An 18541-nucleotide genomic window follows, 5' to 3' on the forward strand; every position below is an offset into this window, starting at 1 on the left:
CGTGAGGTCCAGGCTATGCTCTCTCTCTCTGAGGTACAGTGCATCGTGGGTTGCTCCCCTGGGATGCCCACCCCTGGCCACGGGTCTGACCCACCGCTGTGGCAGGGGCTGGCCTGGTCTCTCTGGAGGCACTGGAGGGTGTCCCGGGCCCCGGCTGGCAGCCAGCTGTGGCTCAAGGAGACCCAGGCAGATGTGGAGGGGAGAAGAGGTGGGCATTGGCAGAACAGACCCGCCCCGGACAACAGGTGTAGGGGTGGGTCTGCTGGAGACTGAGGTACGTTGGTAGATGGCAGGAGAGAGGAGGACGTGGGGGTCAGAGGAGGCTCGGGGACAGAGGTAAGTGCCTTTGGAGAGCTGAAAGGCCCAGGCCAGTCCAGGGAGCAGAGGATGCAGCCAACGTGGGCTGTCTCCCATCACCGGTGGCCCCATCAGCCCCTCCTCTCCTACCTGCAGGGCGGAGAAACGGTAGAGAGAAACCTGGAAGCTACACGGGCTCCTGATTCAGTCAGGGCCGCAGGAGCCCTCCGTCGGTCTGCCAGCCGCACCAGTGCCCCCCACCCCGCCCGCAGGCCTCCAGACATGCCCTTCCCGCCTTGGGTGGCAGCAGGGACAAGCCAGGAATGGCATCCTCCCCAGCGGAAGCAGATAAGCTTGGGGCACCCGGCTCAGCCGCTGCCCCGAGTCACAGAACGAGAACAGTGTACATGAACTAAACCTGCCGGTTATGGTGGCGGTGGGCTGCGGGGGTCGTTGGACCTCCACGCGGGAGAGGGGGGAGCGTTGTCCTGAGTACGGCCAGCAGCAGCAGCTGTGCAAAGTGGGCTGAGCCAAAGCCCGGCTTCAGAACTTGAGTTGCCACTGAAGTTATGAGTGTGTGGGCAGGTCTGTCCCACCTTTCTCTGGTGCCCCCCTGCCCGGGCGGAGAGCCCCCGCACGTCAGGCAGCACTGGCTGGCGCTCCTGCTGCCCGCCTCATCCCTGGGCGGGGTGTGGGGGGGAGGCCCGGGGCCGCGGGCGGTGGAGGGGGTGCTGGAGGGGGTGAGGGAGGCTGGGCCGCCCTTCCTCCAGAGGCTTGGCCTCTAGGGGGCAGCAGAAGCACCTAAGGTGGGGAGGGCCGCCTCCTCCCTGGGCACCCCCGGGTCCAATTGGCACCTTTCCTATTGCCACCAGTGCTGCTCCTTCCGGGGGGAGGGGTGTGGGATGGGAGGGCATTGGGGAAATTGTGCAGTGGTCCCTCCACCAGGGCCCAGAGACCACGTCCTCGTGCCAAGTGGCACTGACAACCAAAGCGTTGGATGGCGCGGGGGCGGCGGGGGGGGGGGGGGCAGGGGAGGGGGAATACGGGGGGGGGGTGAGGAAGGATGGGGGGCCCCTGCGGCTGGAGCGCGAGTCTCCTTCTGCCTCAGCCCAAGCCTGCAGGGAAGGCGAGAAAGTGCATGGAGAGGGCGGGGAGCAGGTCACTGTCCCCTCTGGGGAGGAGGCCCCAGGCCCTGCACACCTGCCTCCCACCGCAGAGGCTCCGCCTCCTGCCACCCCCCCCCCTCAGCCCGGGCTCCGCGACAGGCTTTCCCGTTGCTCTCCCAGCTCTCTATAGACTCTATTTTTTATATCTATTTAAAACATAGAAATGTATAAATATATAGGATATTATTTATAGATATATAGACGTGATTTAATCTCTTACTCGCGTGTATCCGTACTGTATATGTCAGTATATACAATATATATGCTGTAATATTTGTATTACACACTGCACACACCCCCTGCTTCCATGCGCTCACGCTCCTAGGGAGACTGGATTGCATAGGTATTTGCAGAAAACACCACTTTTGGGGATTGGGGGTTGGGGGAGGGAAAGCCAGATGGAAGAGGAGGGCCGTACCATTTTCCTCCCCAAAGGGCACTTTTTCTCCCTCTGGCTAACGCACAAGGATCACCTCAGAGGCTCCTTAAAAATATCACAGCTCCATCCACTCAGCTAAAGGACCCTGTGAACAGAGAGCAAGAGAGGGGTCTCCCTCCAAGCAGAAGAAGGGCCCTGTGTGTCTCTGGACAAAATCCTCCCTCCTTAGGACGTGAGGAAGAAACCAGACCACAACCCATGACCCAGCACCACCTCCCCCAGGAGGCTGGTGTCTGGAATGGGACTGTCCCAAAGTCACCTGCCTTCCAAACACGCCACGCCCACCTAAGGAGGCCTGGCCTCCCTGCCCACGGCTACCCCAGGCTGGCCAGGCTAGGGCAGCCACCTGAAGGGGTCAAGGGGCGTGAGGTCCAGTGTCACTGGAGCCCTCATCACAGACTGGGTGTGGGGCCTAGATACAGCACCAGTTCTACTCGGAAATCAACCCAGACCACATGCCAAAACCAGATCCAGATGCAGAATTCTCTTCCTGGAAGGGGGGAGGGAGAAAGGCAGGGAAAGGAATCTACATGTACTACTTCAACTCCCAGGCTACCTCCTGGACCCCTTAGGGCTCCAGGTGACCAGGAACCCTACACCTGCCTGGGCCAAGCCTGTAGTCCATTCCGGTGTCACCACAATCATTTTCGGCATCCAACATGCTTTTCCCCTCTTTTCTCTTTCTTGGTATCACGTCCAAACATAGGGAAAATATTTAAACACGACTTTAAGTAATTATAAGCTTCTTCCTCCAAATGACAGGGTTGACACAAGTAGGTCAAGGAGAGGGGGCTCAGCAAGACAACTCAACATGGAAACATACAGCGGGGGCTGGGGCGAGACCCCCGAATGCCCTAGACTCAGGGCCCAGCACCCAGGCCGGCCGTGCAGACACCCTGGAGCTCGAGCCTGCTCTCATTCTCCAGAGAGGATGAGAAAGTAAGGATCTGCCCTGCATTACAGGATGTGAAAAAAAGAAACAGAAAAAGCAAGTGTATTGGATGCCTGGACTCTTACCTTCAACCAGGCAGGCAAAACGTGGGCATTCCACATGGTAAGAGTTGTAGACAGGGCTCGGCTGTCCTCAGGGTTCACGGATACTGGATGGCTATGGTTGTCTCTTTCCTCCACGGAGGGGAAGCAAACCATCTTCGTCATGAGGGCTTGGGGCTCTGCAGTGTATCTGCTTGACATAAATGGCCATGACCCTGAACTCGCTTCCCACCCGCCTCTATGAGCCAAAGAGAGTCACCAGTCAGCCAGCCCTACTAGGACAAGTCTCAACCCCAGAGACAAACATGTCCTTCGAAGCCAGGAGCTGAGCTGCAGGGCTCAATTGCATCTGAAGTGACCACATTCGAGATGCCAGGACCAGCCGGCCACAGCGTTTTACGCCCACCAAAGGGAGATTAGGCTAGGTAAGCATTTGGTTCCCGAGGCTAGACCCCGTGGGTCTCAATAGCCCAGGAGTCTTTCCCAAGGAGGCTGAAGAATGGAAACGCCTAGGCTAGAAATCACAGGCAGCATTCACGGGATGGCAGCACTGCGCCTCCTGGGAGCATCCAGGTTGAAAAAGTCCCTGTGTGAATTGCAGTGGTATGTCACCCAATTTGTTCCCCGGTTACTCCCTGTCCTAAGGCACAGTGACCTTCAGAGTGCCTGACACAGCCCAGGCCTGGCTGGATGCAACAGAAGTCCTGAGCTCCCCGAGTTTTAGAGCACCTTGCCAAACTTCAAGACCTGATGCATGGACACTTGCTGTCCAGCGCTGCCAGCAGCTTCTAGCTTCTAGCCCCGAGGCAGCTTACCAGCTCCCAGCTCTCTCAGGAGACACGGGGTAGTTGCTGGCATAGGCCCAAAGGATTTTGTCCCCCGCCCCAGATAAAAATTTGAGGTCATTTTGGCCACGGCCCTCTTAAAACAGCCAGAGCCCTGACTAGTGCTCAGGGAGACATAAATGATTGACCCAGGGGATAGCTCCCAGTGTTGGGGGTGGAGGGGGGCAGAAGGGGAAAGGAGAAGGTGTAAGGCATCTGGTGGCTAGAAGAAAGGATCCCAACCTACTGTTTCTGGCCCCCACCAAGGCCCCCTTGCCAGCCATCTCTGCCCTCAACCCAGCTTAGTTACTCTGTGTGATGTTCAAAGAAAGCTCCCACGGACGTGACTGTGTGTGTGGTGGAGAGGATGTCGAAGAGGGACAGGTGAAACCTTGTGCTTTGCAACAGTATCCATGTGACCATAATTACTGACCCGGATGGGGAAAAGCAGGCGGTGGAGGGAGTTTAGTTGAGTGCGGGGAGGCTCATCAGCTTAAACTAGGGACACAGTACAAGGTTGGGAATTCCAAAGCCTCAGAAAGAGCTCTGGGCGTTTCCTGCTAGTTCCTGCTCTCTCCTGTTCAGAGGACAGTGGGGAAGAATGTGGGACCAGGGAGGAGGCTGGCGGGGTGGGGGGTGAATGTCACCAGGCAGGGGTGCATTGATTTGTTGAAGAAGGCAGCATATGAGGCCTGGCAGTGGGACAGTCGGAGAAAAACCAGTTTTTTTTTTTTTGTTTGCTTCTTGTTTTTTTAACATGCTACATCACTGTTGAAAATGAACAAAAAAGTTTCAAAAATAATATATAATATATATATATATAATATATTTATATAATGAAAAGCTATCGACTAGCAGCAATGATTCTAAAGTTATCTTAGCACCAAGACCATAGGGGTGAGGGAGGGGACGTGTGGGGGGTGAGGGGACTGGGCAGGACAAGGAAGGGGGAGTGACATGTTCAGTGTTGATGACATTTCCACTATGGTTCTCGACAGTGGCATGAGGCCTCGGAAACAAGATAAACCCAGAAGGAAGAAGCCATCACAGTTTCATGTTTGAGCCAGGCAGGTTGGGGACACGTGGGCCTTGCTTGTGGCCAGATCACACCGTCCTTCGCCCGCCCTCTGCCATGAGAGAGGGGCGGGTCCCTGTAGAACTGACCATGGACGACACAGCTCTTCCTCCCTCCCCCACACAGGACCTGTATCCACAATACAAGATCTCTGCATACCCAATATGCATAAATCAGACATGGAAACATGAACAGAAGTTCTAAACAGCTCACGCACATTTTTTTTTTTTAAAGAACTCCCTTGCGAGGTATACTGTTAGTTAAATGAACAAAAGAGTATTGATCAGACTCCTCTAGCTTAAACCGCTGCTTGCCTCAGGGAGTAGGCAAGTGGCTATTTCTAAAGCTTATATCATGGTTGTGTGTGTGTGTGTGGGTGTGTGTGCGTGTATGCTCACGCATATGTGTGTGTGTATGTGTGTGTAGGCTGATGCCTTGAGAGTCCTGTCTGACCTCTTGCTTATTCCTTTTCCTTTAGGACATCTCTACCCTGTTCAAAAGAAGGAAGCCTTCCCCGGCGTGGGTGCAACGCCTGTTTTCCCACTGCCTTCTGCCAGGTCCAAGGGTTCATTACCAGCCTTGTCACCAAAGAAGGCCTCGAGCTCTAGAGACCCTCCTTTGGGTCACGCATAACCCAGGGCACAACTTGCATTGACATCTCCTGCCACTGAACTAGAGCAGGCATTTGATTATTAAAGGAACAACAACAACAAAAATACCCCCGACACATTCTGTGATTATAAAGACAGAGCATAAATAATTCATGTAAATGAAATACATACCTTTCATTTTACTTGTTTTTAGCCCCAAATCCCTGCCCTGTTAGGGTCTGGATTTCTTGGCTCTTCATTTCCCCCATAGTCCTGGATCTGACTGGAATTATATTATTTTACCCCACACTACGTAAGAACAGGAATGCAAAAAATCCCCCCCTTCCCCATAGACACACACACTTGTCCCTTCCCCAGGATTTCAAGCTCGGTGGTAAGGCAATTTTGCCTTCAGGATAACAGGTAAGATCTTTAGGATCGGGGGTTCTGGAAGGAGGGAATCCATAACCCAGGGATGGGAGAGGCTACAGAGGTGGGCAAGTAGTGGGTGTCACAGTTTGACCGACACATTTGTTTCTAAGACAGTGAAGGAACACTCCTCAGGAAATGCATACAGACCTGTTGAGCTGAAATCAGGGGGAGAGGGAAAGAGTCACAAGCCCCGATCCAGATACACCACCCACCCCGTCCCAAATCAGAGATGGGATTCAGCTCCACCAGCGTGGCCACGAAGGGGCCGACGACCCCGTCGCAGACCGAATGAGAAAAGGAAAGGCAAGAACAGAAACCCAAACCCAAACCGCTCCAGCCCCAAGCAAAAACGTACAACAAACCACCTCGACCGGATGCCAGAGACCAGTCACTTAAGCTTCAGGCTGTTGGTTGGCTGTGAGGCGGGAACGCGTGAGGCCCCAGCATGGGCTTCCGTGAGGGAAAAGGATGGCCACGGAGGCTACAGCTGCCAGATCATGTAGAGGAGAGTCCGTTTCCAACATCATTCCTTTCTGAAAGCTCCCAGTGGCTTCTGGTGGATGCGTCACCTTGGTTTTTAAAAATTTTCAGTGTGGGTTTGTGTTTATATATATATATATGTGTGTGTGTATATATATATATATATATATAATGTAATATATATATTTTATAATATATCAAAGCTTATGAGTATAGATTAAAAAAATATTCAATAGCTTAGTGAACTCTGGGTCGCCGGCCCCCTAGATGTCTGGGTAAAACTCGGACCCGTGGTCCACGGTCTGCAGCACGGGCTTCTGCTCCAGCACCGACATCCTGCTGAGGACCTCGGCGGACAACGCGTAACTGTTGCCGGACTTCTCCTCGAACCAGCTGTCCAGGGCTCGCTTGGCGTCGAAGTTGGCGATCGGCGGGCCGTTCACAGCGATGGTCAGCAGGTCACTGAGCTGCTCCAGGGTCAGGCGGGAGCGGTGGTTTTTGCGGACTCGCTGCAGGGCGTTACGGCCTTTCTCGCAGCAGGCAGTGGACGTGGGGAGGACTTTGAGGACCTGGATGATCTTGTTCAAGAGCGGGAAGCGCTGTTTGTACTTGCAGATGTGGCCGATCAGGTCTTTGAAGCCATTTTTGGTATAGTAATCCGCCTTGAGCTCCCGCCACTCCATCAGCAGGCTGCCCCGGGGGTCCAGCCCCTCCCTGCAGACATCCCGGGAGAAGGTCGGGATGGCCTCCAGGTGATTGAATATCTGCACCATGTCCTCCTTGCCGTAGCTCAGGAGCTCCTCGCTGTTCCTGGGCCAGGCGGCCAGGTCGAACACCTGGCAGGCCTTCACGAAGATCCGGCTGCGGGAATCAAACCTCTGAGCCAGGATCACCTGGGTCTTCTGGCAGATCTTCTCCCTGACGGACTGGAACTTGGCCTCGGCCACCCTGAGGTTCTTCATGGCGATCCCGTTGAAGCTCTCTCGGAAGTTCTCCTCGAACTCCTGCAGGTACTCGCCGGGGGAGTCGGCCAGGCGGCTGACCTCCTGGATGGCCTCCTCAATCTTGTCGTCCACCTGAGACACCAGGAGGTACTCGCCCTGGAAGACGTAGGCCAGGCGCGAGAGCACGGCGATCACGTCCAGGAGGAAGTAGATGAGCTTGATGGACTGGTAATCCATGAGGAACTGAAGCAGGGCCAGCGCGATGGCCGACGCGTCGGCCCGCTGCGTCTGGCTGCTGACGTCCTTGAGGTGGGCCACCACCTCCAGGTAGTCTTTAATGAGGGCGTTGAGGACGTTCTGCTCCCCGATGATCCACCTCACGGCGCGGATGTCCCCCAGGAACTCCGTCTCCTCGCACAGGGTGGACGCCGTGGACCGCAGCTCGCCCATGAGGCGCGGCGAGTACCGGTAGAAACTCAGCAACTGCTTCAGGTTGTTCTCCAGCTCCTCCAGGCAGGGCAGCTCCTTGCCACTGATGGCGTCCAGGATCTCCAGGTGGGGCCGGTGCACCATGAAGGGCAAGCACAGCAGCCAGGGCAGCGTCTTGCGGATGGTCATGAACATGCTGGCGCGCAGGCTGGCCGTGACGTTGGCCCCGTCGATGCCCAGGCCCACGGTGGGCTTCTCGTCCTGCAGTCGGATGCCCAGGGCCGAGAAGGCCCGGTCGAGCGCCTGCAGGTAGCTCTCGGTGCTGGAGAAGCCCAGCTCCTGCAGGGACAGGAACTCGGTGGCCGGGGGGCCGTCGCTGCTGGTGTACTGGACATAGACGGCCACCGTGTCGGCCAGCAGGTCGTCGCTCTGCCCGTCCAGGATGATGCTGAGGCAGGGCGACTGGCGGACGCGCTCCACCAGGTCCTCGCGCAGCGCGCGCGCGATGTGGTGAATGAGGATCTGGCAGTCGCCCTCGTTCATGTACTGGTCCACCACCTTGAGCTCGCACTTGCGCAGGAGCTCGGCCAGCGGCCGGAAGTCCAGGTAGGGCCGGCCCTCGAGCGCCAGGTGGTAGGCGGTGTTGAAGAGCAGGGTCATGTTGCGGCACATCTCCTCCGTCTTCTCGGGGTGCATCCGCAGCTTGTACAGCTGCAGACACTTCTTGTGCAGGTTGCTCTGGCTGTGCAGCTTGATGGTGTGGATCTTGAACTGCTTGGAGCCGATGATGAAGGCCGACGTGCGGGACGACTGCACGGTGTACTGGCGGCATACGTGGCACCACATCTCGTTGAGGGTCGGGGAGTACCGCAGGAACCAGAACTTCTTCAGCCACTCCTGCTTGAAGCGGCGGATGCGGCGCCCGCTGGCGGAGGACAGTTTGGAGGGCTCATCGGCGGCGGTCATTATGTCGTTGGACACGGACTCGTCGGCAGAATCGACCTCCTGGTCGTCGTCCTCCATGAGGGCGGGGCCGGAGACCAGGCTCTCCGAAGCTGGAAGACAAATGGGAAGGAAACATTGAACCCCGAGTGGCCAAAACGGCAGGCGGTTCCAGAATGAGCGGGGGCTCCGGCGAGAGGTCGGTGGCACACCGTGTGAAACAGAGGCCAGATCTGGGGACAGACTGAACTCCAGCCTAGAATTTATTTATTTATTTATTTATTTATTCATTTATTTTAATGCGCACTCCTGTTCTCCGCGTGTGACCTTTGCTCTCCGGGGATCAGGCCTGGTGGCCTTCCTGCTCCAGGCGGCCTGCCTTTACCCTCCACTAGTGGGCGCTCAAAGCCAGCGGGAGAGAACACAGCGCACCCAGCCTGCCCCGGTCACACAAACAGCCAAGTGGTGGGGCTCCGTTTCTCTGGGCGCTAACGTGGTCAGGGAGCTGTGCTGTCCTCCAACACAGGCAGCTTGCCACGGCCCCAGCTTATTTCCGGATCAGAATGCAGCTGAGTTAAGACGCATGCTTTGAATATCTGAAACACCTCATTCTGAGCTAAGGGATGTGGTTAAAATAGGAAATGCTATGTAAATACGCGGTCTCAGCTGCAGCTGTGTACTGAAAAAAACCTTCCTGGTTGTCGACGGGCTCTAGAACATCCAGGCAGCCAACAGAAAAGGGCCAAGGTGTGCAGCCACGGGTCGTATGTCCCAGGCCTTCTGGAATTCCAGGCAGGGGAGAGAGAACCATGTGTGGCAGAACAGCAACTCGGGAGGAGAAGAACGAGGCCGTGTCCCGGGGCTGAGTTCGAGAAGGCCGGGAGCTCTCCCCACCGACCCAACTGTGAGCTGCCCTGCTTGGGCGGGGGCAGAGACAAAGATTGGGTCTGGAAGTTGAGCATGGGGCTAAGACACCCCCAGGACCGCCAGAGAAGGGCAACGGGTCAAGAACACAGCACACACCCCTCCTGCAGTGGAACTTCCTTTATTGACGAGGAGGATACAAGGGCGAGACACAAAGCACCCCCCGGGGGCTGCGGAGCAGCCTGTCTGAGGCAGGCACCTGCGGGTGTGGGGCTCCCCAAAGGTGGCTCCCACAGAGCACGCCTGGCCCCCTCACACTGGCCACAGGGCGCTCTTCCCTCCGACCACCATCTCAACCACACCAACTTACCTGCAGGGTCCGAGAACTCTGGGAGCTCCAGTACCTGTGTTGGCAATACGGGGGGCTCGGGAAGCTTCCCGGACTTAAGCATGTCTAGTTCGGCCTGGAGTTCCCGGACCTTCTTCTTTAGGCGGATACAGTTAGGGCAAAAGGAGGTGGTGGGAAGCTCGTGAGGGTCGGATGCAAGGGAGGCCTCTGCGGGACTGTCGGCCTTGAAGGACGAAGGCTCCTCCTCTTCATCCTCCAACGGGCCTGGCTCCTTGGAAGCCCCCTGCGGGATCTTCCAGTCCCCTTCCCCCGGGGTCCGGCTGACATTCTGCACGCCATGGGACACGCTCATTGCACACCGACTGTAGGCATCGTCCTGGTACTTGGGGACCTTCCTGATGACCAGCGAGGTGCTCAAAGCCAACTGACGAGCTTCCGCCTTTGCAGACTCCAGTGAAGCCTCCAACACATCCTTGAAAATGAGGTCAATCTTCTTCTTCTTGGCCTGGGGGTGTGCGTCCCCCTCGTCAAAGCCACGCTTGTACGGACTTTTGCCCTGTCTCAACACGGGGAGCTGAATGGGACCCCTCAGGTCTTCTGGGTTATCCAGAGCCTGCTCAGACTTCTCCCTCTGCAACCTCTTCTCTCCTAGGAAGGAAAACCAGGGTGTGAGGATGTGGGGAAAAGCCCCGAAGTGGGAGAAACCGACAGAAAACAAAGCAGGCCTCCTGCTAGCCAGTTCACTGGACACATTCCTCTGGGGCTGGCCCTGTGGGGGGCAGTTGTGAAAGAAAGGGAGAGGCGGGTCACTCAGTGGGTCGTAGGGTCTAGAGTGGGACCCGAAAAAGTGGGAAGAATTCTTGAAAAAGACCGTTTCGAGGGAGCCTTATGTCTGTACGCTGCACATTTATAGGTCCAGGGAATGCTGGAGGGGAAGGCAGTTGGGAGTGCGGTCACCCTAGAAGCGGACACCCCACCAATCAGACCGGGCAGGTGGGAGCAGACCTCAGAGCTCAGCTCATGTGGATTCCCACCCTCCGGGCTTCTTGTCCAGGCCTGGCAATCGGAAGATGTCTGCTTCGACTTGGTAAAAGGTACGCAGGAAACACTGCGTCCGCTCCTCCCTGCTCCCTGCCTGCTTCCAGATGGCCCCGTAGGGCCAGAGTGGCATGACCGCACTGACCCAAAGCATTCTTGAAATATAGCTGTGTCTCCTTACCTGATCCTTCAAGGGACGTTCCCTTTTCTATCTCTTGCCATCATGTGACTGACTTCAAAGATGTTGGTGAGCTCCCAACAGTAATTTTAGCCTGATTCTTTAAAACCGCCGACATAGTTTCATAAATGGCTACAGAAGTGGGTTCCCTGGGGGGTACAGATGCTCAAGGGGAACCCTCAGAAGGTCCTGACAGCAGCCCATGGGACTGGGAAATCACAAAGCCTTCCTAGATCAGGGCAGGGCCTTGGGAGATGACTCTGGCCAAGGACTTGTCCCAAATATACATTGCCATTAGGCTTCTGGAAGCTGGGTTTGCTAAAAAAAAAAACCTCTGAATGAAGGGCAAGGGGTCTCTGTGAGTGATCCAGGTGTTCCAGAAGACAGAGCCCTGGCTTCCCACAGCTGGCGAGGGGGGCTGTGCCCTGGGCCATGTAGGAAATCCGTGTTTCCTACAGGTAACAGCAAAAAGAGGCTACCTTATTCAGGACACCCATCTTCTGTCCTCACATGAACACCTGAGGAGCAGCCTCATGTTCAGGGTCACTGGAAGTCAGGTGACTCTCACAGCCTACACTTCCATAACAGCTGAGGGGCAGAAAGCGTGAAGATGAATGCTTATTTAAAAAAAAAAAAAAAAAAAAAGCCACGTTTGTATTACATATCAGATGTGACACTTGCCCATTTAGAATCTCTAAACATCAAGGGCCACCCTGTCACTTCTCACGGACCAGTCAGGCAGCAAAGAGCTGAGGATGTCGGGAGGTCAAGGCTACACATCACCAGGGAGTCCTCATGCCTCTCTGCTCAAAGACAAGGTCATTCAGATTTTCTAGGATGCATGGGAGACTTCTTGGGGGCTCAAGCCTTCCAGAAAAATCTAGGGGCTGAAAAAAACCTTGAAGCAGCAAAGGAACTGATTTCAAAGCCTCCATAAAATATGGGGGAAAACACCACAAAGTGAATCAGTAACTCAAAGTAGATCAAATAACATAAATTTTTTGAAAACACTATATCAGATGCGTCCTGTTCTTACAAGATAACCACAAAGGCATAATTTACACTGTCTTCAGGGAACAGTTCTGGGCTCCAAGTAATGTCCCTACTTAAGAAGGACTAATAATTCATGCTCTGGCCTTTCTCAGGGCCCCATCCTCCAATTACAAAGAAAGCTCCTTCCATGCAAGACCTTCAGTGATTGAGGGTAGGAATCCCCTTTCTGGAGCGGGGCTGGCACAACAGTCTAAGCTTCCACCAGCTAGCTATTCAGTCCTCCGAAACTACCGGCTACAGAGCCACCGCTGCATCCAAAGGCCACTGAGCTCACCACTGCTCCCAAGGGCTTTAGGACCAACACCCCCCATCCCCCCTCCCCCGCTCTGGCCCTGCCCCACACGGTGCCTTTTGGTGTCCTTCCTGTTTCCTACTGCTCAGCCTGGCCAGCCTCCTGTATCTTTGCAAGTCTTCATGGATCTCATTTCAAATCTCTCTGCCACGCCTCCTTTGAACCACTCCTGAAAGCTCACTCCCTTCTCTGAGCATTCCCCTTGGGTCTCAGAGCTCTCTCAGGATGACTGCAGCTTGAGGTACTTTGGAGAAGACACTGGGAGGGGGGAAAGGACATTATAAATCCTGAAGAATTCAAGAAGATTACAGCCAAGGGATGAAACCTGTGTCCTCAGATATGACTTCTCTTGGTTTTCTTTTCTTCTGGTGATACGGTTCTCGCGGAGACTTCTTGGATGTCTTCATTCATTTCTTCTTTTATCCATTCGACAAAGATTTATTGAGCTGCTACTAGGTACCAGACACGCTTACATAAGGCATCTTCAGAGGTCAAATGGAAACCGTGGCAATCTCATCATAGAAACATGCCTTCCCGCGAGAAATCGGCCTATGCTCAACCCCCAGATCCGAAGAAGACAAGAAGTGGGTATGTCTACTGGGCCTTGTCACTGCCCATCCAATCACAGATACCTTTTACCAAGTCAGGCAGTAGCTGTGCATTCAATGTCCACAATCTGCTTTATTCTGTTTTGTTTCTAAAAATAGCTTAATTGCAATGGGCCACCCCACTCCCTCTTCCTTGTCTCCACTCACACTCCACATGAAGATTTATTTCCAATAAGTAGGTTGCTCAGGAATGTGATATCGTCGGGCCTGGGGATAGCCCCGGTTCCTGGAACGACATGGACTCTAGGTATTTGAATGTGTGTTTTTAGCGCAAGAAAGGTCCCCTGAAAAGAAGGAGCCAGACTCACTAGTTTGCTTTGGCCAGAGTGAGGATATGGTAGAGAGGCAAAGGGCTAGGGGCTGGGGAGTATTTTAAGCCACCTTCCAATGACTCATTTAAATGGAGTCTGGATGGACATCTCACCCACCAAGCCATCACCCACACCTATGGTCTCCTTCCCACCTCCCTCCAGCCTTCTTCTAATAGAGACTGTTCGTGCACAGCATGGGACTTGGCCTTCCAAGGAGACCAGGAGGTAGTAGGGAAGAAACTAGTTTGGTCAGAGAGGCCTATAACACTGTAAGTTAGAGGCTAGACCCTGCACTGAGACCGATGTGCACGAGAAACCCCTCACTGCTCTTCCCAGCCACGTGACCCTGGGGCGGGGTGGTGGGGGGGGTGGGGTTCACCGTATTTATCTGGTGCTAGGTTTCTGCAGTTGTGAGATGGGGATCACAGTCCACAGGGGATCATTAGAATCAAGAACTCACAGCTGAGGGCTTACAGGGGTCAAGGTGGACATTGCTCTCGATGTGTTCTGTGTGGTACCTAATTCTCCCGGCATGCTCATGAGGTGAACACTCCTGTCCTGAGAAGCACGTGCATGCTACAGAACAGCAGCTTTGTGCATGGGACCCATTTAGTCAATGTTTGCTACTACTGAGCCAGTGGCACCTTCTAGCACCTTTCCGTCCCTTTGACTTGGGCAAAAAGGATCAATTTTGATGAAACGTACGTGCTTAGCTCTGGGGCCTCGTCTCTTTGGATACTCTCAAACGTCTGTAACAGGGTTTCTGAGGGAGGACAACACGCAGGAGTGCCTGCCGCCCTGCCCAGAGCTGTCGCTCACACCCAGACCAGCTGCCCATCCCCCCACCCCACCCCCCGAAGTCGCTCTGGGTCTCCCCATTGCTGGTAGACTGCGTTTCCCATCGGTTTTCTTAGGAAGCACCCAGAGAAGCTGGCTTCCCCTGTGTTGGGTGGCAGGCGTGGCCCTTGCCTCGGGGTGGGCACTCACCTCTGGCCAGATTGCGGTGGATGGTTTCCTGGGACATGCTGTGTAGACGCCTCATGTAGTCCTCGCTGTACCAGACCCGGAGCCGTTCCCCAGGCCGGATATCCCGGCACGCTCGGAAGTAGATGTGCTCGCTGTGCTGGAAGGCCAGCAGGTTCTGCTCCCTCTCCTCCCGGGAGATGACCACGTACCTGGGGGTGAGGGGGACAGGTGAGAACACACAGGCCACTCATCGCTGAGTGCCTGCTGGGGCCAGGCACGGTGCCGGGCAGGCGTGGGAGGTCAGAGGTCCACCAGCATGTGGCATGTGTTGAAAAGTCCAGGGGCAGCTGCCTGTCCAGGATTGGGACACCAGCTAGGGGCCCATCCCTGGTCTCAACCTCACCTTTTTGTGTGACCTTGAGCAAGTCTTTGAGTCCCTGAGAATCTGTGTTTTCTGAGCCTAGAAATGACAACTGCCCTGCCTACCTCCCAGATTCTGGTAAATATACAATTCAACACCAGATACAAAAATGACAGCAAACCGGAAAGATCAGGTCATTTCTTCCTCACTAACTTTTAAGTGCAGGGATTCCCAGACACCCGCAGGCCTCCGATGGTGGGGAGTGTGGGGTTCTCGGACTCTTTCCAGTATTTCACAAAGCCCAGCAGAAATTGCCCCAAAAGGGCAATTAATTAATGCAGAAGATTAATATCTTTAAAAAGTGGGTGTCCAATCCAGACAGAAGATGGAGGTAGATAAGTGACAAGAAAGGATTAGCAACCACTCACTAATCTAAGTTAGTTTAAGGTAAGGAAACTAAGGATCAGAGAAGGTAAGTGACTTGCCCAAGGTCACACAGCTAATAAATGGGAGGTGGAGCTTTGAGTCTATATTTTCCCCTGTAGAACTCACGGCTCCTCCGTGAGTCTGTGAAGCACCAACCCAGTGACACGCAGATAACATTGAAAGTTCCACCAAATCCTCAGTATCTCTCCTTTCCCCAGCTCTCCCTGAAATCACATTTCCAACATCCAACCTGCCTCCTCTAAAAGATGAGATGACATAACACGTACAGAGAAGTGGAGGCATAGAGATCAAAAGAGGAAATTATTTGATGTCTTAAGGATCTAGGAAATTTGGAAAAATAAACTTTTTTCCCTTAGGTTATGGTTTGTCTCAAAGGACAGGGAAGAAATCAAAATCTGTCTGACTGCCCTAACCCAGAGAGCTGTCTGTAGAGCAGTCCAGGGTAAGGAGTAATTCACAGAAAAATATCCACGGGGGTCATGAACACATAAACAAATGGAAAGTATTCAGCATCGCTGATAAGAAACACAAAGTAGCAACTTGTCTCATTGGCACAGATTTATCTCCTTTTTTTTTTTTTTTTTTTAACAATAAGATCCATATTCGCTAGAAAAGCATTTCCCATCCTAATGGTAGAGAGTAAATTGGCCCGGCCCTTTGGGACACAAATTTGGTAATACGGACTCGAACAAGTATTCGACACCTTCCTAGCAGCATGATTCCTAATAGTCGGGTGGTGGAAGCAACCCCTGCGTCCACTAGTGGATACATGGATAAACAGAATGTGGGGTACGCATACGCTGCGTATTACTGGGCTTGAAAAAGGAAGGAAATTCTGATATATGCTAGCACATGAATGAACCTTGAAGATACATATGAAGTGAAATGAGCAGGTCACAAAAGGACAAATACCGTAAGATTCCATTTATATGAGGTACTTAGTCCGAATAGAAGAGTTAAATTCAGGGAGACAGAAAGTACAACAGTGGTGAGCGGGGTGGGGCAAGGGTAGGGTGTGAGGGTGGGGCGCGGGGCGGGGAGGTGGCGGCTGGGGAATGGGGAGTTAGGGTTTAATGGGTATCCTGTCTCAGTTGGACAAGAAGAAAAGAGCTCTGGAGAGGGATGGTAGTGATGGGTGCCCGGTGTAAATGAAATGAATGCCACCGAACTGTACACCTGAAAAAAAAGAGTGGTTAAAATGGTCAATTTTATGGTATGTATGTTTTGTCACAATTTTTGCAAAATTTAAAAAGGGCCCATGAGATGCAGACCAAGTAGACAAACTGTGCTCCCATCACCCTGCCTGTGCCACTGTTTACAATCGTGCAAAGACATTGAAACCTCTAATACTGGAGAAACAGTTCAGTAAACCATGGTATATCCGTACGATGGAATGTTGTTACTCATCTAAAGAAAATGTTAGCAAAGGATTTTTCACGACGTGGAAAAACGGTCCTGATAGAACGCAGGGTGACAACAGTAGGATCGGAAACTGTTTACTTTACGGTTCCAATCATGCTTTCAAAACACGCCTCGGGAAGCTACTTGAAAGAAATACACCGCTGTTTTACCAGTGATTGATTACCCATTACAGGGGGATCTGCTTTATCAGTTTTTTCTCTGTATTTTCCAAGTTTTCCTTGTTAAGCAATTACTACGGTTACTCCCACAGCCACCCCCTAAAAAAAAAGACATGCACGAACGCCAATTCCAGGACAGGTGCCGTCCTGGCGGCCAGCCGCATTGCCAATCTACATTGCCCCGTTTTGTCGGGGACAGTCCCCTGTGGACTCTGTTCTACTCGACCCTGGAGGAGGCCATGACCTTACAAGGGGACAACTAGAGACCAGGGACCAATCCCCCTAGCAACCGGCTGCAGCACCGGTCCCCAGGTTGTGGGAGTAAGGCCAAGGATGGCCGGAGGGCAAACTTGAGTTTTTGGCTGCTTCACCGCTGTTGAGAGAAGAAGCAGCCACCACCCTGCCAGGGGGCAGTCGCACTTGCAGGATTTTTGAAGTTTAGATCCCCAGAACTTGCTTGGGTCCAGGAACTTAGCCTCAACGCATCTGCGCTTGTCAGCATCAGACATGAGCACTGGTCTCCCTGAGCTGTGACGATAATACTGTGATATCCACGACACCAAGGATGAACTTGGGGAAAGGGAAAGAGGACCCCTGGCCTAAAGAAGCCTTTCCGAACGAATACTTCTGAGTCACAACTCTCTAGCACAGGGGTCTGCTTTCCTCCAGAACTGAGATTTCTTCTGAATGTGCAAAATGTTTTCCAGTCCCCAATTTAGGGAAAGCTTGGGGTTTGACATCCACAATTAATCACCCTTGTGGTTAGCACAGAACTGGGGTAGATCCAAAGTTTCCTACTCCCGGATTCGGAAGGCAAACCATGCATTCATCTTCCCTCACAAGAATCACTTGGACCACAAAGCACAAGGAAAGAGACACTCTTCTCTTTTTTGGGGGGTATTTACGCAATCATCAAGCTCTAAAACCTAGAATTATTTTCTCTGGCATTCAACTTTAGGAGAAAAAGAGATGAGGAACACGTAACTCTCAGGCATTTCTTCAAAAGAACAACTTCTAGACTAGGTCCAAAGCTTTGGAAAGATTCAGGTCAATTTCCCTTTCTATGTCTGGTGGTTTCCTGCCCGATAAGAATCAAGGTTTAGAAGAGAACTCCAAGTCTTTGTAGCCATCCCATCTTCCAAGACAGATCAGAATGTGTTAAGCATCTGATTGTATTTGGTTGTTCTGAAACTTGGCCCTTGAAATATGACATATATGGCAACTCCCAGCAAATTGTTAACAACCCGTCCCCTCAAGATGGTAAATGGAGCCAAGCTGAGTCCCAACACAAATGACTTCTAATTAGACCTCCCTCTTACCAATATTTTGCAGTAACACCCAATGGTTTGATCTACTCCCAGAATCCTCCTGTCCCCATATGACAATCCCTTTATGAAGAGCCACGCCTGTCCCATTCCGAGAGCCCTTCCCTGGAAGACAAGGCTTCTGGAGAGTGAAAATCTCCGGATCTGTTGTTTCCGGGTCACTACTTTGTTGGAGAAAAGACACAGAGTATGTCAGAAGGAGGCAGAAAATGGCTAACGCAGGCCACTCTACAAATGCTAGGGCTCATCTGATGGCTTTTCAAGTTAGACCCAAAAAGCTGATGCCCTTTGAAGCAATCAACGGGATGGGGGTGGGGGCTTGTTCTCTGGACTGAACGTTTCATGATGAGAATCGATTGTTTTTATTCTGAACTCCTTGTGGACTTTGGGTACTGGATAGATAAGCACTAAGACAACACTTTTTATACATCACCCACTGAGTCTTATCAAATGCACCATATTTTCTAGCTGGGTCAGGAAATAACTATCAGTTCCAACAGAAGAGAGCAAATAACCCACGGGGCAGCCATTTTGTTGGAGTGGGGGCACATAAAGGCC

At 53.1% G+C, this 18541-nt stretch overlaps 1 protein-coding gene across 2 annotated transcripts in view; it reads right to left on the reverse strand.

Annotated features, from left to right (window-relative positions):
* Nucleotides 1-6523: 6523 nt before the first annotated feature.
* LOC111149584 (zinc finger protein 862-like) overlaps nt 6524-18541 on the reverse strand; it is a 77676-nt gene continuing 65658 nt past the window's right edge. Inside the window, exons 6-8 of one of the 2 annotated variants that reach the window (XM_022506702.1) lie at nt 14292-14479; nt 9846-10472; nt 6524-8724 (exon numbers count right to left, since the gene is read on the reverse strand). In XM_022506702.1, coding sequence (XP_022362410.1) covers nt 6560-8724; nt 9846-10472; nt 14292-14479 — 2980 coding nt within the window. In that variant the 3' untranslated portion in view covers nt 6524-6559. The remainder of the gene's footprint in view (nt 8725-9845; nt 10473-14291; nt 14480-18541) is intronic. The other variant, XM_022506704.1, reaches the window with a different exon arrangement.

The sequence above is a fragment of the Enhydra lutris genome, unplaced genomic scaffold (assembly GCF_002288905.1).
Source record: "Enhydra lutris kenyoni isolate GAN:26980312 unplaced genomic scaffold, ASM228890v2 scaffoldscaffold22, whole genome shotgun sequence".
Taxonomy (NCBI): domain Eukaryota; kingdom Metazoa; phylum Chordata; class Mammalia; order Carnivora; family Mustelidae; genus Enhydra; species Enhydra lutris.